At 43.2% G+C, this 24,482-nt stretch overlaps 1 protein-coding gene across 2 annotated transcripts; it reads right to left on the minus strand.

Moving 5' to 3' along the window:
* Window positions 1-9,792: 9,792 nt before the first annotated feature.
* efna1a (ephrin-A1a) lies at window positions 9,793-24,256 on the minus strand. Of its 2 annotated transcripts, none has more exons than XM_086280123.1 (5): window positions 23,916-24,256; window positions 12,730-13,025; window positions 11,873-11,938; window positions 11,665-11,760; window positions 9,793-11,542 (listed from the first exon to the last, which is right to left on the minus strand). In XM_086280123.1, exons 1-5 carry the CDS (start codon window positions 24,011-24,013, stop codon window positions 11,418-11,420), a joined length of 681 nt encoding a protein of 226 aa, XP_086136249.1. In that variant the 5' UTR covers window positions 24,014-24,256; the 3' UTR covers window positions 9,793-11,417. The 2 variants fall into 2 exon arrangements, with proteins under 2 accessions (XP_086136249.1, XP_086136248.1); XM_086280122.1 differs by having other exon boundaries at window positions 9,793-11,545.
* Between the last annotated feature and the right edge of the window lie 226 nt (window positions 24,257-24,482).

Here is a 24,482-nt window from a genome sequence, read left to right on the forward strand (position 1 = left end):
TATTTGGTCTAGAAATGTGTCTTTGTTGGTTTGAATGAGTATATGCATGAGTGCTTTTGTGTATGATGAATTCCTGCCTGGGGGCTTATATCAACTGTTCAATGCCTCCCTCTGTGTGAAAGACTGATCTGTATCTGTCTGTCGTAGTTAATGACGAACTATACGCTACACAGCAGTTCCACGTCTTCCCACACAGAAGTTTGGTTCATAAATTGGAAAAAAAAAAAAGTACGCTTAAGTCTGTAGTTCTGAACTAAATGTGATTTTGGCAGTTGCAGTTCTTTTGTGAAAGCCTTAAAAAGGCTGCCTCTGCTCATTTCCAGTGAGTGCCTGCTGCGCATAAACAAAGCGTAGCCTGGCCAAAGGCATCATTATAGTGCTTCAAAAGCTCCCATAACTTCTGAACAAATGCAAAAGAGTTGGCAGGTCTCTCTGTGTAGGCTCTACCCGTTGTGCTGTTTGGCTGCAGCTCCATCATGCCTTGCAACGTCACCCCCATGAATGTCTGCAAGCTGTTGCTGGAGCAGACTGGATGAAAGACAAACCTCTCATTTACCAGAAAATCTTCTACTTTGGCATATACACCAAAGGCTTCCCTCTGTATGCCGTTATGTTCTTACTCGTAGCCACATGTACAGTAGTTGATCACTTTCCTTTGTTTTCACTCTCCCCAAATCCAACTTTGAAGACGTGGGTTGTTGGGATGAAAGTATACCTCGGAATGGGCCAAAGATGTTAGATAGGTGAACAGTGCAGGGAGTTTTGTGCCGTTTTATCCCTTCTTCAAAACATGCAGAAGATAAGCTCCATTCCTGACTTTTGCATTTACGTAACAGCAAATCTATGTAGGTGTAATCTTATTCAGAGATAGAGATAGAGACGAATTACATAAAATACTTTAATGCTCTTTTAAAACATCTCTGTGCAATTCATTTGTCCTAAATGTGAAGTGATTGCCATCAAAACCGCTGCTGTTTGGTGCTTAAGTGGCAGTATTCACAGGAGAGGATGCACCTGATAGAGTAAAGTAACATGACACACTGTGCAAAATCTATAATAGTGATTGCACAGTAATTCATTTTGTCTGTCTGCATACTCTTTTTGGCTTAGAGGTGAGAGCTTCGCTCCTCTCGTGAGAAATATGTGGAGAGCTTCCTTTGCATTTCAATTGACTTCTTAAAGATTCAGCTTTGTCAACTTTGAGAGCTGTTATTAGAGAGTGCATTTTAGAGGAGCAGCAGTAACAGGCCTTAAATTGTTACCTGGGCTCTGCAGCTGCCAGATGACTGGAGGGGGAAAAAAATGAAATCGAGAGCTGATTATCCTCTGTCGCTAGTCTGAAGTTGTGACTCGAGTTCCATTATTGTTCCTCCACCGTTAGCTTTTCTCGAAGAACGATTTAAAAAAAAAAATAGGAAAGGCAGGTTCTTTTTTTCTGTAGAACTACATTTCATTTTATTCTTTGCTCAATTTCCTGGCTGTGCTGTGCAGGTTTACTGTATGTGCACCAGGGGAAACAAACACGGGTGACAATTAATGTGTCATGAAAAAAACAACACTTAACATCTGCCAAAACTTTGAATTAGCAGGGAGACAACAGTAGGGCAAACTGTGATGGGGATGTACTACTTTAGGTACCAGTGATACAAATAGAAAATGTACAAAGAATTTTACATCACTGGAAAACTTCTCAGCACTGTGCAGTTGGCAGTAAGACTCTAAGATTGAATTTTACAAGGCAAACAGCAGACATACAGCATCTCAAATTCAAATCAAATTCAAATTTTATTTGTCACGTACACAGTCATACACAGTACGATATGTAGTGAAATGCTTGGACAACTGCTCGTGACCTAAAGAAAACAAAAAAAGAAAAGGCTATGAATAAGATAGGAAATAAATATGAAAAATTAAAAAGGGTAAATTTAACTAGGAAGGAATAAAATATAAATTAAGGTTAAAAATGAAATAACTGTACAACACAAATTAGAATGAAGGGTAAATTTAACTGGGAAAGAATAAGATAAAATATATAAATTACAGTTGAAAATAAAATAACTGTACAACAAAATACACAATACACAATACACAATATAGAACTATATAAGAATGTATGAAGAAATCTAAGTATAAATAAATATATACACAATAACAGCAGCTGTAAAAGTATTAACCGGAAATGAAGAATATAGTGACCAGTGTTGTGCAAAAACAATGTCCAGAAAGTCCAGTGTGTGTGTAAGAACCATATGTGTGGGTCAGTACTGTGTGGTGGTGTGATTGAGAGACCGTATCGCCTGCGGGAAGAAGCTCCTCCTCAGTCTCTCTGTGTTGGTCTTCAGGGAGCGGAATCGCTTTCCTGACCTCAGCAGAGAGAACAGTCTGTTGTTGGGATGGCTGAGGTCCTTCACGATCTTCCTGGCCTTGGTCCAGCACCGCCTGCTGTAGATTGAGTGCAGGTCAGGGAGCTCGGAGCGGATGGTGCGCTCAGCTGACCGCACAACCCTCTGTAGAGCTCGTCTGTCCTGCATGGTGCTGTTCCCGAACCAGGTTAAGATGTTTCCCGCCAGGATGCTCTCTATGGTGCACGAGTAAAAGTTCCTGAGCACCTTGGAGGGCAGTTGGAAGTCTCTCAAGCGTCTGAGGTGGTAGAGACGCTGTCGGGCCTTTTTCACCACGGTGTTGATGTGACAGGACCATGACAGGTCCTGCGTGATGTGAACTCCGAGGTATTTGAAGCTGTCCACTCTCTCCACTGGGCACTCGTTGATGACGGGGGTCTGGTAGTTCCTCTCCTGCTTAGTGCTGAAGTCCACTATCAGCTCCTTTGTCTTACTGACGTTTAGAAGGAGGTTGTTCCTCTGGCACCAGTTCTCCAGATTCCTAATCTCCTTCAGGTAGGCCGTCTCGTTGTTATCAGAGATCAGGCCCACCACGACGGTGTCGTCAGCAAACGTGATGATGGTGGTGGAGCTGGTAGTGGCCACACAGTCATATGTGTACAAAGAGTACAGCAGGGGGCTCAGAACACACCCCTGGGGGGCTCCAGTGCTGAGAGTGGTGGAGGCTGAGACATGTCCGCCCATCCTTACTGCCTGTGGTCTGCCAGTTAGGAAGTTGGAGATCCATTGACACATAGATGAGCTGAGTCCCAGATGCTCCAGCTTGGTGGTGAGCGTGGAGGGAATTATGGTGTTAAATGCAGAGCTGTAGTCTATGAAGAGCATTTTAACATAATTCCCCCTTCTAGTGTCCAAGTGAGTGAGTGATGTGTGGAGGAGATGAGAGATGGCATCGTCTGTGGAACGATTTGGACGGTAAGCGAACTGTAGTGGGTCCAGTGTGTCTGGTAGTGAAGAAATGATGAAGTCTCTGACCAGGCGTTCAAAGCACTTCATCACTACTGAGGTGAGGGCTACAGGGCGATAGTCATTGAGAGAAGCAGGGTGGGGTTTCTTCGGGACAGGAACAATGATGGACTCTTTGAAGCATGTGGGGATCACCGACTGAGATAAAGAGATGTTGAATATCTCAGTGAACACAGGAGCTAGCTGGTATGCGCAGTCTCTTAGGATACGACCTGGGATGCCGTCTGGTCCTGCTGGTCCTGCTGCTTTCCTGGTGTTCACTCTCGCATCTCCATTCTTTTACATGTAGGTAGTCATGATATGCTTCTTATTAATATACAGCTTTGTCTCATCACCACATGCCTTTTCCATGCAGGGCTACTAGCAATATAAACATGGCTATGGTAAATAAAAATGTAGGCGTAACGTGACTGCTTACATATTTTACTTTTATCCTTAAGGAAATCAAACCTTTGCAAAGCCCTATGATCATTGTATCACCTACATTAGCAGATCTCTTTAAGACCTCAATGTGATCTGCAGTATTAGAAATTCAGATTTGAGATTCTGCTCTCTTTCACACTGAAGATACGAAGCCATGCATTATTTAAAGTAGCTATTCAGTCTCGTAATACAAAGTGGATCATTCCGTAGACTTGTTCATGTGTCAAAGTCAACTAAAATCTCTGTGTTGTAAAGTGAATAAGTGGAAAACTTTAAATCCTTTTGTTGCGGTTTTTTTGCAGGTGATCTTTGGGGTAAGAGAGCCGCTTTCCAGCTTTTCATAATTGGTATGTCTGACAGTAAGAGAGGCTGGGAAAGATGACAAAAGTGCACAGAGTGTTCTTCACCTTCTGCTCCAAAGCCGCAAGGTGAAAAGCATCGACCAAATTGTGTGAGGAGCCAAAAAAATTGGAGGAAACCTAATGGGGACTGAGGCAGACGGTGAGAAGGGGCCAGGCCACGGGGTTGTGCCCACAGCATGGCCCCACTGAGACCTTCAGACACTATAAAAAACATTTCTAGAGACACTCTGTGACACTGCTGGGAGCAAATCCATTTCGACAGGCTGAGAACCAAGACTGAAAAATGATAGGTTATCATTTTTCCTGCACAGAAAAGACTTCTTTTTCCCCACCCACACATTTCACAGCAAAACCTCAAACCCATCTAGAGACGGACAGAAAGAGAGATGGAAATGGAGTTATTGAGGGCTCAGAGCTGAAAAAGATGGAGATTTGATACATTTGATACAGATACAGAAACTGTGAGGAGCGGTAATAACGGGACGAGAGTCACTTGGGGACAAATTGAAACAGGAGATAGATACAGAGAGAGCGAGTGAATTAAAAACGCAGAACAAAAGATGTGTGAAAGTACGAATGAATAAAAATGGGTGAAAATGACTAAGTGACGCCAACAGGAAACCGAAGCATGAGCTGGAACAAAACAGATGACCCTGGCAGTGGTGACAGAGAGTGTATGACAGGGCTTTTCGGGAAGAGAAGACCACACCCCAACCGCTGCTGATGGCAGGGGACCAAAACGTGTCTCAACTGGTCCTGAGACGCCATCTTATTCTGTAGAATCAAGGTGTTTTCTCCTTATCGGCCCTATCAGTCTCTCCCTGCTAATGCTTTTGCAGGCACTAAAGCAGAAAAGAGCATAAAGGGCACTTTAAACAGCGCTGCTGCATTAAAAATACATTTAATCCTAATATAAAGTGCATCATTACTGCATAAAAGGAAGGCGAACACTGCTTAAAAAGTCACTCATGGGTCAGCTTACTGTTCTTTCACTGCTGCGTTGATACTTACAGGACACTGGGTTGCCAATCTAGGGCAGTGTGAATGCGTATAAATGCTGCAAATAGCTACAATAACATTAGGTAACCTCCCAGAGGTCCTGTAAGCTAGATACTCCTGGCTCTTGTTAGAAGTAACATACGCTAGCAGGCAGACAGGGATGGATCATCGTGTGTCCTGCTGATAGGAGGCTCGACTAAGCACAGATATGCAGAGACAGACCAGCTGGCCATGCCAAGCCTGCTCTGAATTGTGTCCTCTACAGCCTCCACCCAGGTTTTAGGGTTGCGCACTGCTGGCAAGTCCTCACTTTGTTGAAGATAAATTGATAAATCCAGTCCGTTTTTCTGCTTGAAAAGAAATATTTCATTCAGTTGCACCAGATTGCAGCTCTTGTGTATTGCCATTATATATTGGCAACTTTTGCTATTTGAGTTGCATTGCCAAGCGTTTATCTTTCAGAAATATTATTATTTGTCTGTGATTTCTTTTAATTTAAAACTAGCAGTCTGTAGATGCGCTGTGAGGCTATGCTCGCTCAAAGCGAGGCTTTGAATTAAATAGAAACTCATATAAGATTGCTGTGTGTCGTGCTAATATTTGGTAATTAACGTTAAACACAAAGTATATTAAAGTCATTTGTTTTGCAGGTATTTTTTTCCCTAAATTAAAAGTACAACAAATTAAAATTGTGACCTATTTCTTATACTAGAGGAAAAGTTATGAGTTCAGTCATTATGATTCATCCTGTGGGTGAGAATTCATTTAGATGTGAGCTGTTACATCCTAATTCAGAGCATTAGCATCCTGCTGCTGGTTTCACCAAAAATACTGGATTGTTTAATTACACCTACCACTGCTCTGCTTCAAAGACAGCTTGTATAAAGTATAATTACAGTTTAGGAAATGGAATTTATTGGAAACAGTTTTTTTTTAATGCAGGTGGTTAGAAAAGTCTTTGAGGATATTAGAAATACACCAGAAACATTGTTTTGTGTTACTGTTAATCTATTGATTAAATGATGACTGGCTCTGTAACTCGAATTTAATGAGAAAGGTCCCAAAATGAGGCTGTTGTATATCCTATTGAGGTTTTCATACGATTTGGTAATGGAAAACTTAAACACTCATATCACTGATAAGATACTGCAATGTGAACTCAATCTAAGTATTCAATTCACAGTAGTTTAGCTCTTCTGCAGAAAACGTGGTAACCAGCATGACTGAAGTGGACACTGAGCGGATGAACCCATGCAGGTCAGATTTTAGGAAGTGCCCCTTACATCTCTTTGAAACCTAAGGGAGGTCATTCATCAGTTTGTGCAGCTGGTTTTAAAGCGTGACCCTAAACTCAAAAATCGCAAAACAAATGAAGATGTGTTGAGGATATCGTGCACTCACAGTCAGCTGCCCCAGTGTGTGAGATGAGTTCATTGATCTACTTCTGCACCGACCGATGATGTCTCTCCATTTCCTCCGTGTGTCTTCTGCTTTGACTCGAAAATCTAGGACAGACTATTTTGCACTTTCATAACTGCAACTACATTTTTCTGTCAATGTACTATGCATATACGGTGCCAACCCTGCATGGAATTAATGTAAGGGGCAAAATTTTACTAAAAATATGGAATAAAGCCTCTAAATGTATTGACGTATTTGACTGAACTTTTTCATTTTTATTTCTGTAAACTGATAGGTGTTGTCACACCTTATTGTAGTTTAGCTTCAGTTGCTTGTACTTAATCTTTCTGGTCTGTAAATTTGAGCTTTAAAATCCATGTAGTTTTTTTTCTCCAAGGTCTGTAAAGTCATTGTTCCTGCTGTTTGTGCAGCACATTTGCTCTAGTTATCTACTGACTCCCCTTACCGTTTTTTATGGTGTTTAAAGATTTCACCCTTGCTGTTCGCGTTTACTTAAGCTGGTATGCCGAACGAGTGAGTAAATAAAAAGAATTGTTTCCTCTTGACAAGCTTTTACTCATTGGAGCCTCTTCTTGGGGTCGGATGGTTAAGGGGCCTGTCCGACGCCCTTAATTTACGGCCACGTCTTTGAAAACATTGGGGAGTTGGGAGGTTGTGGCACCAGTGTTTGGTGCTACAGCTGTTTTTACTGTCACGGCCATAAAGCTCCCCTGGGAAGGGTGAGACAAGAGAAGAAGAGATGAGAACAATGGCTTGTCATACAGCTTGCAGACACGCAAACTATCATGGTTGGAGAGGAGGAGGTGTGTTGATGCTGGGGCTGAGTGTGGAAACTCACCATACGGTTGAAATAAAGATAGCAGAGGGGTCACTAAGGCGTATTCAATCTTCCTGCCAAAAGACAATGCTAATGGTAATAACAAACAGACTGCACCTCATTTTTCTTTTATCTCATTCGCAGCTTTTCCTGTCTGTGACCATCTTAGCCTTTATTCTATTTGTCTCCTGTCACATTAGTGTATCTGAGCCATTATCTGTGATATGTGCTGCTCGGGAGATCTTTCCAGTATAATGAAAAAGCAAAATGGAGTTTGGTTTCCTGAAAGCTTTTTAGCACAAAAATCCCCTTAATTTAAAGATGCATTTTTCTTTTTACTGATAGTGGCAAACTGGATTGCTGGTTCTTTTTAGAGTATGTATGAATATCTACCCCTTTATATTTAATGTGTCTATCCTGTGGTGATCATCTGTTGTTGGATGCCATACATAGTGGAGGAATTGTACCTGCCTCAGCTGTACACCTAAATGTCATCTGCTCCTCACCTTCCTGAGAAGTTATCTGAGAATGTTTTGCTTCAGTTACTGTGTGAAAGAGTGCAGCCAAGCAGAAAGCTAAGTGTCACTGTAACTTTGTCTCAGATGTTTTACTGTGTTCCAGGATTGAAAATAGGTCTGCTCTGCAAGGCTGAGGGCAGCTTTAAGATAACTTATAATACTTTATTATTATTATTGATGTTCCAGGTAGCTTTATGGTGTTAAGCAGGTGTGCTTGTCTCTGATTTCCACTTGCTTACATGGTAAATGGACTGATTCTGATACAGTGCCTTTCTACTTAGCTTGAACACTCGAAGCACTTTATAATATAATCCTTATTCACCCATTCACACACACAGTCATACAAGCACTTTTTTATGCCTTGGTCCTTTCTATCTATCATTCACTCTTCAATGAATGCATCAGAAGCAACTCTGAGTTCGTATCTTGCCAAAGGGAAATGTTTACATTCAAACTGGAGCAGCAAGGGATCAAAGCACCAATCTTCTGATTGGTCGATGGACTAAAAACAAAGAAACATCCGACATATCTTTTTTCTTCCTGTACAGATACAGCTGATTTCAGGTTCTGTGCAGGGAGGAGATCACTGGGGGAATGTTCTGCAACTTTTGAGGAGATATGTTCATTACTTTTATTTGTAATCTATGTAAAAAAAAACAAACCAAAAAATCCAAAACATCTCAGAGAGAAACAGCTTAATAATACTGCTACAGTGTGAGAAATTATTTTTTGATCTACAAGACCATCAGGAAGAAGCTTGGTGAGAATGAGAGAACTGTTGATGCGATCATTTGGAAATGGAAGAAATATAAAATGACCATCAATCACTCTCGGTCTGGAGCTCCACACAAGATCTTCATTCATGGGGTGAGGATGATCATGAGAAAAATGTCTGATTGGCCAAAACAACTTGGGAGGAGCTGGCTAATGATCTGAAGGCAGTTGGGATCACAGTCATCAAGAACACACTACATGTAGAGAACTAAAATCCCCCTGCTGAAGAAAGCACATGTACAGACCTATCCTAAGTTTGGAAGTGAACATTAAAGGGAGTTTTTCCTTCCCACTGTCGCCAAAGTGCTTGCTCACAGGGGGTCATAGGATTGTTGGGTTGTTTTCACTGTATATATTATTGTACGATCTACTGTACAATATAAAGCGCCGTGAGGCCACTGTTGTTGAGATTTGGCGCTATATAAATAAAATTGAATTGAATTGAACATCTAAATGAATCAGAGAAGAGTTGGAAGAAAGTGTGGTGGTCAGATGAAACCAAAACTGAACTGGTCTACCATCAATTTGACCTGCTGTGTTTGGAGGAAGAAAAATGTTGAGTATGACCCAAAGAACACCACCCCTACAATCAAGCACAGAGGTAGAAGCATTATGCTTTGGGACTAGTTTTCCAGCAAAAAAATTACCCAAAATATACCAAGGCAATTAATACTAATGGCTACCGAAGATGCACATTAAGCTCATGGAGCGATCTCGCCAGTCCCCAGAAAGCCTGTGGAGGAACCTGATACTTCAAGAAAACAGAGCCCTGATAACCTTACTTTCTGAGTCTGATGGACATTATTAAAACCATGGACTTCATGTTCTATTCGGACCAATAGAACCAAGGGTCACATTTTCATAGACTTCTGTACAACTGGAAAACCAGAAGAGTCGCCCCCTGCTGGCATTTGAAAAAGAATGCATGTCTGCCAATTAGCTGCAGAGCCACTTTACTCCAAACTATACCAATGCTCTGGAAAAGCCTCACAGGTAACCACGAAAAACAAAATTCTATGCTAATGCATCCATTAGTTATTAAAGCTCAAAGGGGTGGGGCCAACACTGCTTAAATACTGCCGCGGTTAAAAATAATCACAAGAAAGTCATTCTAGTTTTCTCAAAAACATCTTTTTTTTTTTATTTTCACATGAAAAGTTTTCACATTTATCAAACAGGCTTTTTATAGAATCTATAATATATTTATATGTACACATATTATACATTTCTCTTACTTACACATGTACAAAATTAGGTAACAAGAATTCAGATAAAAAAAAAGACTGACTTCAATGGTAGTCATACACTGTTGTGCTTTGTTGAATCAAGCCAGCCTGTCAGGTGAAGATGTGCTTGGCAACTGGGTTTGATGCTGTGTCTCGTCTGTTGTGAACTGGTGACTATAACTTTTTTTTTTTTTTTTAAATTGCTCTAAAACTAAATAGCTGATTGCCCCACTTTGTGTTTGCTTGTTTTCCATTCGGGGTGGAAAGCACCATGACACACAGGGGTGAGTCCTGCGCTAAAAAAGAAAGATTTAATACCAGCTCCTTGTGTCAGACAGTTTTAACCATTGCGAGGCGACAAACAGAGAAGTCCAGCCTCTCTGCGGTTCACACAACATCTCAGTGTTTCTTTTGGCAGAAAAAAACCAACAACATTTGTCTCAACACGCTTTCAATCAAACGCTGCACAGCTTACACACATTCTCCTGTTCTCAATTAAACGCGCACATATTGCCTTTCACACAAATACTACCTCCACCGGGGGCCCTCCCCATCGGCAACAGTAAACATTTCATTTTGTGAGCACATGGTATATACAGTAAAACGTCTCAGCTGCAAATGTTATAAATTATCTTCACAGAATGTACACGTAACATGATTCAACGTAGTGTTTCCATGTGTTACAGAGCGTCTGATGATTGTGTGTGTGTGTGTGTGTGTGTGTGTGTTTGGATTAAGCACTGTTTTAAATGGAGTGTATGTTGATGTGCAGTATTAGTGCTACAGTATATAAGCACATGGTCTGCTAAGGAATGGTGGTCATGAGAACAACTTTTGTGTCTGTTAATGCTACATTAAGAGAACGCAATCACCTGGGACAGCAAGGTCACGCAATACCGCTACAATAACAATACAACAAATAGTACGCAGTACTCAGGGTGGAATAGTGTACAAGTTGGAGAGATGACTGATCTTTGGCTCAAAAGGCTTGAGATTACTTTTTATTTTCTTCCTTTCTTGTTTCTTTAAATGCTGACTCCCTGTCCCCCATGTCAGTATAAAATTCAAAGTTGGTTAACTTGGTGTCGTAGCTCCTGATTGTCCTTCAGCCACTTCAGGTTCCTCTTCAACTTCTTTCTTCTCTCTTGCAGGAATTCCTCCAGAGCGGTCGGTTTGATGGGGGAGCCCCAAATAGCACAAATCAAGGAGAGCTTAGTCTTTCCAGAAAAATACTGTCATCTTTTGGACAAAAAAATAATAAGACAAAGCACAAGTACTTGTCTCAAACGCTCAAAGTTGCTCAGCACATGTTGTGCAAGCGAGTCCATCTGTACTCTGCAAGCTTCAAAAGTCTCTCCCTGCGGCCAGCACTGGGCATGTTTTGTTTTTTTAAGTCAGTGGTTTTCAACCCCACGGACTGTCTTCATTGTAGTCTCTGAAAAAAAAACCCCAAAAATATCCCCCCCCCCAAAAAAAAGTCTGCCAACAGAAATCCTTTTTATGTATTCTCAGTGCAACAAAAACAGTAACGAAAATGGGACTAGCACTGAGAGGATTGAGAGGGATGTAGCTGCCGCTGCGGAGTTTGTCCGTACACTCTTCTGAACATCTGGCAGGATAACCACCGGGTCATCTGCTTGAGGACAGGAGACAAAGAAAACACATTAGTACCATAAATTTACATAAACCCCAAATGTACCTGGATTGTTTTAGGGTCAGGGATAATTAGATAGGACACGGGGTTGGGCTACATACCTGCAGGCAGACCGTTGGATGGGTTGTGAACCCCGCCACCGGCTCCAACTGCAGTCCCACCTGTGCCCCCTTTAGCCACTCTGGCCTCTTGAGAGCCTGGAAAAAAAAAAAGGCCATCAATCATTCTGTCTTGCAATAGCCTAAAACACGACTGTTAGAGGTGACTGTACTGCTTTCCTTTCATCCAAGAGGGTGGTCAAAAACTTACCATCTGCGGCTATGACGTCCACCCTCAGCCTCAGGCACTCTTGGCCATGGTGGTGCAAAGGTTTGGCTGCAGGGAAGAAGAAAGAAACAAAACAGGCGTTAACATCCTTACTAATACACTTATCCTCTCTTGGCCCCTTAATCCACCTTAATGCACACGCGCATACAAACACTGACACACAAACCCTTGGCAACAGAAAAACAACGGTACAAAGCCCTGGGAAGCCATCTGTGATCAGGCAGAGTGTGTCTTGTCCTGCCGTTTATCTAATTACAACCATGGCCAGGGTGACAACATTGCCTGTGCTTTGTGGTCAGTTTACAGCAAGGCTAGTATTGCATAAAACTTGGCAAAGTGAGCCAGCGCCCCAGTTTTCAAAGAGCTGGCCACTGAGCTGCAGCTTATCACACCTGGTACACAAACATGCAAACGCCACCCAGGTCACACTTTGTTGCAAAAATAAGATTTCTGTGAATCAGGGATAATTAGATGGATTGACATGAAGTTTTTTTTATCATTTCCAGGCAACAAGCTGCAATGACCTTAAGATTAAAAGATTTTTTTCCAAGTGAAATGTCTCAAAAAGACGTCCATGTTTATTTTAGCATGAATTAGGATAACTTTAAGGATCGCTTAGCATTAGTGTTTAGCATCTAGTCATCATTACATAAGTACCACATTTCTATGACTGACTTTGTGTCATGCAAACATCCAAAAGCTAATATGTTGAACAGGAAAACGCTGTCAATTTGAAGAGTTGGCATGTAGTTCCAAGCACATTTATCTTGGCTGCATGCTCCCTGTGTTATTAGAAAATGAGTTTAACTAGGAACTAGGACAGGATCCGTGACACTTACAGATATAGTAGTAGCTCTCTCCTTGGCGAAACTCCTTTCCCAGGGTGAAAGGAGTAAAACGCTGGAATTTTTCAGAGAACTTCTCAGGAGCGTGAGGGGCAAATGGATGACTGCACTCCCAGCGCATCTGGTCATACGACTGCGGCTTGCAGTTGTCGTAGTCCTCCCGCTCCACCATGTAGAGCACGTATCGCTCAGCATCCATCGATGGCACCTCACCCTGCGGGTAATGGGGGCAGACGATGTCCAGGTAGTCATTAAGCTTCACCTCCACAGCATAGTCGACCCGCTGAAACCTGTCGGGATGAGGGAGAGGACGCAGGTTACTCAAGTGGCAGGAGACTGATAACCGTGCTTATAGCATCGGAGCAGTAATAAATATAAGCCTCAAAACCTCTGATTATATATTGATCGGCTACACGCCGGTATTCAACAGGGAAATCAGAGGAAAGACTGTTAGGTCTAGGAATGGGAGATATAGAGCAAAAGAAAGAAAGAATGTTTGTATGAGAGGATGTATATGCGTGTTCAGGTGGAACGAAGAAGGAAAACGCGATAAGGGGAAAAAGTGATCTGCAGAGGACACGCCCATAAATATGGATGAACGGGAGGCCAGTGTAGCTGATGCTGCTGTGCTGAGAGTTAGCAACGAGTGCACATTGATCCCGTGTCTCCCTGGAGTTGAATGATGTTTACCGAGAAACATTAGTAGTCAGTTAGCCCGTCAACACAGGAGATGAGTATTGACATCTGCAGGCTACATGCACACACAAACATACACACAGGTAGAGCAGCAGAATGCATAATGACAGAAAAAGTGGAAACACACCTGAGTTTGCGAGCGATAGAGACAAGAATATAAATAAAGGTCACATACAACATACAGGATAGACAAACTATAACTGGGGTAGCAAAAGGAAATGGCAAAAGCATCTGCCACAGGATAAGACGGACTAAGGCAAAGTGGAATTTCTGAACCAATCTTAATGATTTAAGAAATTATGGCTGTTGCATCTCCTCACTTGTTTCAGGACACACTTCAAAAGTCAGCATCTGTGATGGTCTGATGGTGTCTTAGTGCACACAGCAGGGGTAACCTAAACATCTAGCAAAGCGCCATCATGGCTGAACAATAAACAGAGCTTTTAAAGAAACATGTGCTCCCATGTTCCTTTTCATGAATGCTCTAGCTGATTTCAGCAAGAAAAACCACATTGTGTACATATTCCAGCAGCATAGCTCAGTAGTAAAAAAAAATTAGGGGGCTGAGGAGGGGTAAATTGGCTAGATTGCAGTTCGGCCTGGTCACCGCATTTTGAAAAAAAAAAAATGGCAAAGGAGGCCCCAAATTGTTGAGCAGCTGAATTTGAGAATAGTACAAAAACACAGATATCCCTCAGCTCTAAAACTCTTACAACACTTCATAGATGATACGTGACAGCGGTAGCAGTAAAGACCCACCTGCCACAATTTGTTCGAGGCGAGTTGTTGGCATCAAATTCAAAAAAACAAAACAATAAATGCCCCAAGTTTCAACATCCGATATGTTGCCTTGATTCATTTTCTAAATAAATGCAGGTGATTTACAAATCACTGTTGTCTCTTCTTGCTTACATTTAACACCGCGTCCCAGCTTTTTTTGAGAACAGGGTTGTCTTAACCCACTCATTAGGGTCAGATAGATAGGCACAGATACAACATGAGTCTGGTGACAGTCTGTAACTGTCTTCCACCACACTCCCTCTCATTACAAATACAGATAGAGACAGTCAGACTGTCTGCCTCCCCCTTCAACCCTCCCTTCACTCTTCCACCCTCTCCACCCTTTTTACTATGGTCCTTAAGTAAACTAAACTTCCCAGCTCCTCTTAGAGCTGGCTCAAAAAAGCACTTACACAAAAAGCATCATTTTAGTTTGCTTCACATGTGCGCACATAAACACTGATTACTGCAGAAAGCTTAGACTACTTAAAGAACAATTTAGAATACTTTGGTGCAGTTTCATTTGGCCTTATCTCAACTGTCCATGAGTCCTTCGCCCTCAGGGGGATACCATCAGAGATATTATGAGGTTGTCTCCAGGGAATTGTCACTGAAGGTATTTCAGCTTTGTCCCCATCCTCTTGACTCAGTGAAAGCTCCAGGGGCGGCTCACAGCTAATGCTCTCTTCTCAGCCAAAGCCATCTATCACCAGCCTGAAGCGGTAGCTGACCACAAGCAACACACACACACACACACACACACGCATGCACACACACACAAAATCACACTTACTTCACAGTAATTCCCATCTATCAACAACCTAAAGCTGTAGCTACCTACTATTTACACCCACTGAACCCACACAGGCAGACACACATCTCCTCCCATGGTACTGAGCTCGATGCCTATCAGTTTACCGTCTCCTACTGTTCTGGATCGCCAGGGGTTCCCTGAGAGTAGATGAAATTTGACAGACTTAAATATTTTTACAACACACAGGGCGAATGTGTGTGTAATATAGAGTTTTGTTGCTTTTGCAACGAATATACGCATATTTTGACAGCCTTTCGACACTAACCCTAAAGAGAGATAGCTAACTGACTGCTGTTTAATCAGATCTACAGATCTCAAGGAGTTATGAGCTCCCAAAAGCCCGTGGGGTGTTAAACTGACACCAGTGATGGCATTTCTTTCCTAAAACAGGCTTTTCTTTGAGAATTCTGGCTTTTATCAACCCACCACCTCCACCTCCACCCACTCCTTAAATGTAACAAGTAGCATTTGGGGAGTTTGTGTTTGTGTGACAAGGTCCATATGTGTGACTAACAATCAAAGTGCACAGGCCCTGGCTCCAGTCGCTCGTTAGCTGGTGTTGTTGTTTGTTGCCAGGGGTCTCCCTGGTACCCCCTTGGTAAAAGGATAGACACAGTGGCTCCAAACTGTGGGCCCTGACTCCTACTACCCCTCTGGCTCCCTTCCCCCATCCCTTTGCCTCTCTCTGCCTGACTGCATGCCATCAATACCGATGGCCAGATAAGCCAGAAACACGGGCCCATTAGAAACCAAGCATCTTTTTTAGCGGACCAATGAAACTTCCATCTTGCCAACAAGTTCCAGCCAACTTTCGGTGGGGAGAGGAATAATTATAATTTTGCTACGGAGCAGGCAGCTTAGTGCTTATCTGCAGTTTGCCTGCCATGCTCTGTTTACCAGATTGCTGTTAAAGTGTTTTTTCCCCATGCCGCTTTCAATTCCAGGCGAATCGATAACACTATTGAACAAACACCGTTGTTCTCTGCTTTTGCCTGACAGAGTTATCAGCCCACTGCACACCCTGAGCACACACACACGCGCACACTAACAAACTCCCTATAGCCAGTCCCTCCCTGACCTCTAGTCCTGATTACAAACAGGTTGTAGTATGGTCCCAATGTGTTCATTAGAAAGGAGGTTGAAGGGGGTGCAATTAAAACACAAAAAAAGGGTATTAAAGTCGCCCTAGAAGGGGGTAATTATGTCCTCCCTCTCCCCACTTCCCAGCCCCTGCAGGCTTGAGAGCGCGGGGGGATGAATAGACGTGGGCGAAGGGGGTGGGTCAAAGGGCTTGAATTGGGAATGGCTTTTGAAGTCTCACCCAGTAAATGTTTCTATGTGAGTGCTACTGTTGCTCTATCAATGCCACCGTTTCATACAGTGTTTCTATTCACAGTGTGCCCGCACTGATGGAGTGCTTCACTTAGCAGGGAGAACCGCCACTGAAAACGCACCAGGGGATGTTGGCTAGTGCCTTTTATTAATGGCAAATAGTTTTAATTATCCTGCTGCCTTTTGTTCACCCCCCAACGCCTCAGCACTGAAACGTTCCACATCATCAGCTTAATTAACTGATTGTGGTAACTCACTTCAAAGAGAGCTTTGGCCCCTGTGTCACACAGTTTAACAACAAAGTCAAACCATGCCACCTTCACTTTAGCAAACAAAATCCTCTCACTTTCAGCCTTCCCCAGTGTGTGTCCCTTGTTATTTCCCTCCTCCAGATTGTCTCCGTCTCTGAGTCAATAAGGCTGTTTTGGTTTATTCCCATTGTTTTTTCCCAGGATGCCTTTTAATGCCAGTGATACTCGAAGCCTCAGTAAACTCAGCATGGAGTAGCAGAGTAATACTCTACTTACGGATGATCTGTGGAGTTATGGCAGATATGCAACAAGGATTGTGTGCAAGTGTCTGTCTCAGCCTGATACATTCAAGTCAAGGATTGTTTATGTCTGAGTAGGTGTGCGTGTGTGTGTTGCTGTTCTGGTGCTCTGGGGAATCTGGGAGTGTGTTTCAGTGGCGATAAGGTGGATAATAAATGCTAATAATGAACAGAGATGATAGCGAGGGAATGCCAAGTGGTCACAGGTTGCTCCTTACCACTCTTCCTCCTCTTCTGAGAAGGAATTCCTAATTTATTGGAGCCTTTTCAGGAAACTTCAGGAGTCTAATCTCTTCTTTAATCTCTCTGGCCTGCATTTTGCTTTCTTGTCTACCTCTATCCCCTTCTTTCATCCATCCATCACCCTCTCATCTCTGTACTCTCTCACCCTGTGGAATGTCAGAGCTCTGAGGCGAAGAAGCTGCGGCGCAGATCAAAGGTCGGACACTTGCCAAGTCAGCAGAGAATTTTCTACATGGACAGTCAGCAAGAAGGGTCTTTAAGCATTTTAAATTCTACAGACGGATAATGGGAATTAATCTCTGTAAAGATTCATTCAAATCTATTCTAAAGTCCATAAAGGTCATTGTAGAACAAACTACACAGATCTCACTACAGCTTCCAAAAAGAGTTCCTGTCTTCTTAACCCACTGTCTCTCAGAGCTTCATACAGTCACCCTAACCACATAAACAAGATTATTTTCCGCAACGGATGACTGAACCGGAATGTGGGGACCACCTAATTGGCTCGCCCAAGCCTGGATTATTGGGTGGAGCAGTGGCTGAACTGAGGTCCATTCATCAGCACCAGACCCTGCTTAATACAGGGGCTTAGACTGGACAGCGAGGCCCAGAGCAGGGAATGACGGCTGGGGACAGAGTAAGGGGTGAGACAGGCAGGGTGGAGCTTTTTTCCCCACTCCCACATCTATTGTTCTCACATAGAGAAGGGGTATTATGGCTTTTCACTGAAGATTTGGAGTTCAAAAAAGACACATTGTCTATGTATAGCTATATATGTGTGGGTGTGTGCAAATGTGTCCGTGCAAAAATGGGAACCAAGAGGTGGTAACAGAATGCTGAAAGACACTGGACACAAGGGAGTACTTTTTTTCAAGATAAATCCCTCAAAACCACATGACTCCATGACAGGTGAAGCTTTTTCCAGATCCAAACTTAGCTGATTAAGCGGGACTGTTTAATGTTATTGCTCGGATTCTTCTTGTTTCATCCATCTACCTACCCATTCATCCATCAACGTCAGCCGACCCTTCCCACTCCCTGTCTATCTCTCAACACTCAATAAGCAAACCAGATCCTAGTGTCAACTCTGTCACTCCCCCCACTCAGACCTGCTGAACCAATCGCAGCCTTTTCTGGTGGTATTCCAACTATGCAGCTCTCTGACCCACCGTTTGCATAGCCAAGCACAATGTGATGTGGGTATGCAGGGGTCATCATAGAAACAAATATGATCCAACCCCGTTAACATAATATTTCAGCCTTCATTCTTTGCACCGTGTGACTTTTCACCATCCATCTCAATCAGCTTTCTCTGGTCTTGTCATTCAACCTTTGTCCGCCCGGTTCATTGGTCATTCTGCCGGCGTGCTTTGCTGACCTAGCTGAGCTCCTTTTGCCACCCAGCGAAGAGACAAAGCTTTAAGTTCAGCAGAGAAATAATTGGCCGACTCCACTGCACTAAGGAGGGTTAGATGAATACATATGCTCTTTCCAGCTGCCTTATACTGTCCCCTGAGCCATTTGTATCTTATAAGGGCCAAAGCAGAAAGGTCATCTCTGACATCACATTTCTCAGCAGGCAAATATCTGTATAAGAAAATCGATTTTGCAAGATTGATTTTTTTCAATGAAATAAAATTTTCATGTTTAATGTTTTTTTTCCTCCTGTAAAAACAATCTCAGATTGTAACTTAATGAATTCCAGTGAGAATTAACAATATGTGAGTACAGGCAAAAACCCCTTTAATTAAATGGTAGCTCTTGCTTATGACGTCAAGTAGAAATTATGGTAATACAGCTGACCTGCAGGGGTGGCGATAGTTGCTGTGCAGACAAGTTTACACACTACATCTAGACCTTTAACAAACAGGCCCAAAAAAGAAGGAAAAACAAAAAAGTTACACAATAGCTGATATTTACACAACAAAAACAAGCACAATGGTTCATTTCAAAGATAATATCCGACTCTTTCTGGCCAATTCTTCCTCAATCAAACACATCGTGCACTGAATGCCACCAGGAATTGACAAACAAGTCTGAAGGACACACGCACGCACACACACATAATCTCTGGCTCAGACACATCTAATAAAGAGAGTGCGAGGTCTGTTCGCAATTGTAATTTTAACATAATCATAAATCTGTGTACTAATGGAGCTTTTCTTCCTCCTTGGTTTTATGTCTGGGACTGAACACTTGTAAAGCAGAGCAGATTGGAGCAGCATAGCGGGAAGGTGCAGGGGAAGTCTGGTGTGTAGATAAGAAAGAAGCATGAGGACGGGCAGAGGGCAGAAACACTGGCCGAGGTCAAACGAGGTGAAACTGATCAGAGGAGAATCCCAAATAGAGACATGCAGCGATTTGACAGCGGGGCGGGGACAGGAGGAAGATCCCAAATCATCCTTTTGGCTTGAAAGTTGGAACACAAACCCTAATTAAACAATTAATCCCTGCTCAGTTATTTACTCTAAATGTGTTCATTCTAATGTGAGCCTGGGAAATTCAATCAGCTCCTTTTATCCAGACCTTTAAACCCTTGCGTGTGCTGGTGTGTGAGAAATGTATTGTTTATTGTGCAGACAGGATACGCTGTTTTCCCGGGAAAAACGTAACCAGGAAGCGCAACACTTCGCAGGAGACACACAGCAGACAGCGTGCAGACTTTAGTAACACCAACATCACGCCTGCGGGAAGTGAAAACCTTTGGCCCGATTCACTATCTAGCTCAGTCAATAAAACAAGCCCTCCTGTTCTGACTCTGCAAGAACAAGTGAGCTGGAAGGAAAAGAAGAACCTTATCAATGTGATCACTGAGGTAAAATTTTATTATGATTGCAGACTGTAAAGATGGGAATCATCAACACACTTGAGTGGTCACTGAACCCAAAAGAGGTGATTACCATCTGCCTGACGAGGCAGCATTTTTTTTCCAGATTGAATGCACCAGACAGATTACAAAGCCAGATTAAGAGTGGTGAGAGGGGAGGGGGGCGGACACTTTGAGAGAAATATGGAGACCAACTAAAGGGAAGGGGGAGGGGAAGGGTATTCCAGGGGGTTAAAGATGGATTAGGATTTGAAAAGTGAAGTGTTCTGGATGTATATGAGGAAAGAATAAAAAAAAAAATAAATAGATTTTTATTCATTTAAATTGGAAACTGCAAGCATCTCATATCTATTGCCCGCACCAAATCACGCCAGTGGACTAGCCAGTCTTATGTTTCATCTCTCAAACATGGATGCACCCACACAGACACTTTTACTTACTCCTACACATACACTTCTGTGTTTTCTCCTTCTCATTTCTCTCCTTTAATAACTTGAGCTCTCAGACAGGCTCCACCATTTCCACTGTTAAGCAAGACGTTCAAGAGGGGCACGTTAAAAGGCCGAAAGGAGAGCGAAAACAGTTTTGCTGGGAAGAGTGGAGTGGCCTTTCTTAAGGAAGTAGAAGAAGGAAGCTTTAAAGGTAAAGTGCAAAGTGTGTGTATGTGTGAGTGGGGGGGGGTTCTTTTTCCCTGAAGGAAAGGGCAAAGTGCCTTGTGACGGCTCGCTGTGGGTGCCAAGAATGATATATAAAAAAAAAAATTTAAAAAAAATTCCACACCTCTTACCATGCTTCCCTCCTTCTCCCCTTCTCTGAGAACCAGAGCTGGAGGTGAGGAAATAATAGACTGAAAAGGGACAGCTTGTAAAGTTGAGATAAAAGCTGGTGAAGGAGTGAAGGGGACCGAAAAGACAGGAGAGGGAAGAAAGAGTTTCCCAGAGGCAGAGCCACGGCTGTGTGAAGAGGGGCTGGCCTGAGTGGCAGCCAGTATTCAGGGACCACCGACGTGACAGAATGACTGACAGATTGATAGAGGCCGTGCCACTTCATCACATAGCGAACTCTGACCCTCGATCAGTCACACCAGTTACTATTCTCTTTCTGTGGCCCACCGTGAAGAGCAAGCCCCAATTTGTATGGGGAGCATCACAAAAAAGCCACATTGACCGGATAAAAACCGAGAAAATGCTTCATGCGGGTGAAACATACCTTAAATAACTTTCGTGTGAGCCAGCAGGAAGCAAGCTCATTTTAACGAAGGAACGGTGAGCTGAAACTACTTGGAAACGCAGCTAACCCAATGTCAAACAGCTGTTCTGAAAATCACTTCAGAATTATAAGAGATTAGTTAAAAGACTTCTTTGAGATCAAACGTGTGTGTGTGTGAGCGTGCCATGAAACGGTTAACAGATTCACGGAGCCCACAGAACCAGGCTGCAGAGGGAACCTGGCCAAGAAGAGGGGGAGGGAGGTGCCAGAGAGAGGGAGAGACAGGTACAAAGCAGAGGAGGAGGTGGGGGTGGTGGAGGTGGTGGTCCTCTCATGCTCTGTCAACAGGGAAAAGGGAAAAGGAAGTAAGAAGCACTGAAAGAGCAGATTATTGCCTCACATCGAAGTTGTAGAGTCCAGGGGGCTCCTGGGCCGATGTCAACATCAATCCCAAATGTGTAGCGCGCGTGTGTGTGTGTGTGTGAGACTGGGTTAATGTGTATGAGAGCGTGTGAGTCACTTGAATCTGGCGATGCTGTGTATGTGAGTAAGCTTATGCGCAGACACTCCCTTTACAAAAAACACACGCTGGCATGCCGGGACCAAAGCTGAACGCTGGTGAGCCTCTTTCTGGCAGTCAAACCTGGCTGGTGATTAAACTGTTGCTAATCAGAAACAAAGGTCGCAAATATGCCAGCAAGCAAAAAGGTCACGAACACAAACACACACAGTAGGAGATTTTGTTGTGCGGAAACATAAAAAGTCCTTAGGTACAGGCAGATATGACCTTGGAAGTTTTGGAAGTCAGCAAGCCCCAAGCTGTGCACACAAACATGTTAGGAAGGGAAACTGTGCAAGTGTGTGTGTGTGTATTGCTAAATCCCTTAACACACCCATATGGGGAAAAAAGGAAATGAGTATATACCACATGGACTAAAGCGATCACTCTCAGATCAATTTGATTAACGATGGCTCTCTGACCAATTGGATGGAACAATTAACCCGGACCAACAAAAAGAAAACACGCTATCAAGTAACAGGTCAAAGGGGAGGGGAGATTGCGGTGAATGATGAAAAGCACCAAATAAAAACTCTCGTGCTTTTTCTGTGAAAACAGGATTAAGAGTAGCTAAAGGGAGAGATTTAGCACAGTCATCTGGAAAAAAAGCAAGTGCAAAAAGACGGATTATCAGTATATATATGGGAATGATCACTGTCATTCCACAGCAGGGACACAGCAGAACGCCTTTCCATCTGGGACTTCATTCTGATTTCCTGTGAAAGGCTTTGTCGTTGTAATTACGGACTTTCTGAGAACAGCAACTGCTGTTTTAACCACAGGGGAAATGAGGAGGGAGAAAGTGGTTGAACGTAAACTTGTGTGGAAGAACGCTTGAATATACAATATGTGTTTGCCCACCAGAGGGAAAGTGTGTAAGCCCAGCCCTGATTGATTCAGACGGCGTCACTTGGTGCGACTGAACATGCTGGTTTGTGATTGAGGGATTGCCTGCCAGGAGTACCCGTTTGTACTTGCCCTATCGTGTGTGTGTGTGTTTGTGTAGGGGTGCACGTAGAGGTTCATCTGTGGAGTGAAAACCTAACCCTCTTCGTACCCTGAGCCATGTCACCCCAGCCATCATCAACCATAATTCTAATTGACCCCCACTTACTCCAAATGGCCCCTAACCCTGACAATTTGAGCTCCAATTTCTCCTCCCTGAGCAATCTATCTCTCTCCCACAGCGTGACCTACTGGGCAGGCCTCAAGTTACCTCCTCTGTCACTGTCATACACCATTATTACTCGTCTTACCACCTGAAATATGAACACCCCTATGTCTCTCTGACAGCCACGTAAGAACCCAAGTGATATCTCTTGATTTAGGAGATATGGCAACCTCCCACTCTACTCAGAGGTTAGGACTCGGTGTCAGATGGGGAGGATATTGCAACAGAGCTTTCAACACATTCTGCAGTGAGTCAAGCCTGTAAAAATCAACAGGGAAAAAGAAAAATACAACCCTTGCCAGGGAAAAATTGTATCCAAACCCGGGTAGAAGTGCAACTCATGAATACAGACATAAGAGAAGTTTACTGACACGTTTGCTGCAAGCACACGCACATACAAAACACTGTATCCACATGCTGACATGCAGGCAAGATAAAACAAGCAGTATTCAAAGATTAAATGTCCTAAACCTCAGAAACCCGCTGTTTCCTCTACTCCCCCCGCATTTACATTTAAAGCAGCTCTCTTCCCTACTAAGCGTGAACTATTTAACTGCCTCAATATCAGCCCAGAAAGATAAACAGATGGCATAACCTGGTGTAACTAATGCTGCTGTGTAGGTAGGCTACACAGATTGCGAAACGGATTAAATCTGGACAGCTTAAACAAAGAATTACAGGTAAACAACACCACGATAACAGGTTAGAGCTCAGAAAGAGGCGAAGAGGGAAGATACTCCTAACTGTCCCGCATTATCATGACAACAGCAGACAGTCGATTCTATCAGGCGCTCATCACAGGCATCTCGCTGAATATACATGAGCTGCAACTATTCAGCGTGCATCTGAATATAAGATAACGGCTTTGCCAACACTGCAAATGCGGTTAAAAGTGTGTTTGATGCCAAAAGTAAATCAGTTTGTAGAACCGATTAAGAAACAAGAGTGCGCAAAGACGATTCGAAGTGCGCTACATTAGAAAATGGAAAACATATTTACTTTGGGTTTGTGCTGTTCCAGTAGACACTGTGCCGCTCCGCTGAAGCAAACCAGGCGCAGACGCTCCCAACGAAGCCCACAATCCAAACCAAATCCATGGTGGAGAGGAGTGAAGGCGTGCAGAGACGGAACACAACTCAGGTAGGTTGTGCACAAAAAAAAAAAAAAAAACACCTAAAAGTTTACCGAAGGAAGCTTATCCGTGAACCTGTTAATTAAAAAACTTAACGCACGCAGCAGATCTGAGAGAGATTTCTGTATATTCGCAAAGGAATAAAAAAAAAATAAGTGAAGGGAGACTGAGATTACTCGACAAATCCGTAGTGAATGAGAGGTTGAGCTGAGTGGAGGTTGGTTTTGTGAAACGCCCACCTCCGCGTGTCACGCCTCCTATGGCAGAGGAGACCAATCAGAGGGCTGTCCGAGAGAAGCGAGCTGCACAGGTTTCTCTGCAAGTTTGTGTGTGTGTGTGTGTGTGTGTGTGTGTGTGTGTGTGTGTGTGTGTGTGTGTGTGTGTGTGTGTGTGTGTGTGTGTGTGTGTGTGTGTCATCACTCCGGCGTGTACAG

This window comes from Aulonocara sp. 'chitande type north' Nkhata Bay, linkage group LG22, assembly GCF_057382095.1.
Source record: "Aulonocara sp. 'chitande type north' Nkhata Bay isolate Kocher_YH1m ecotype deep benthic linkage group LG22, A_spYH_male_GT1.1, whole genome shotgun sequence".
NCBI classification, from domain to species: domain Eukaryota; kingdom Metazoa; phylum Chordata; class Actinopteri; order Cichliformes; family Cichlidae; genus Aulonocara; species Aulonocara sp. 'chitande type north' Nkhata Bay.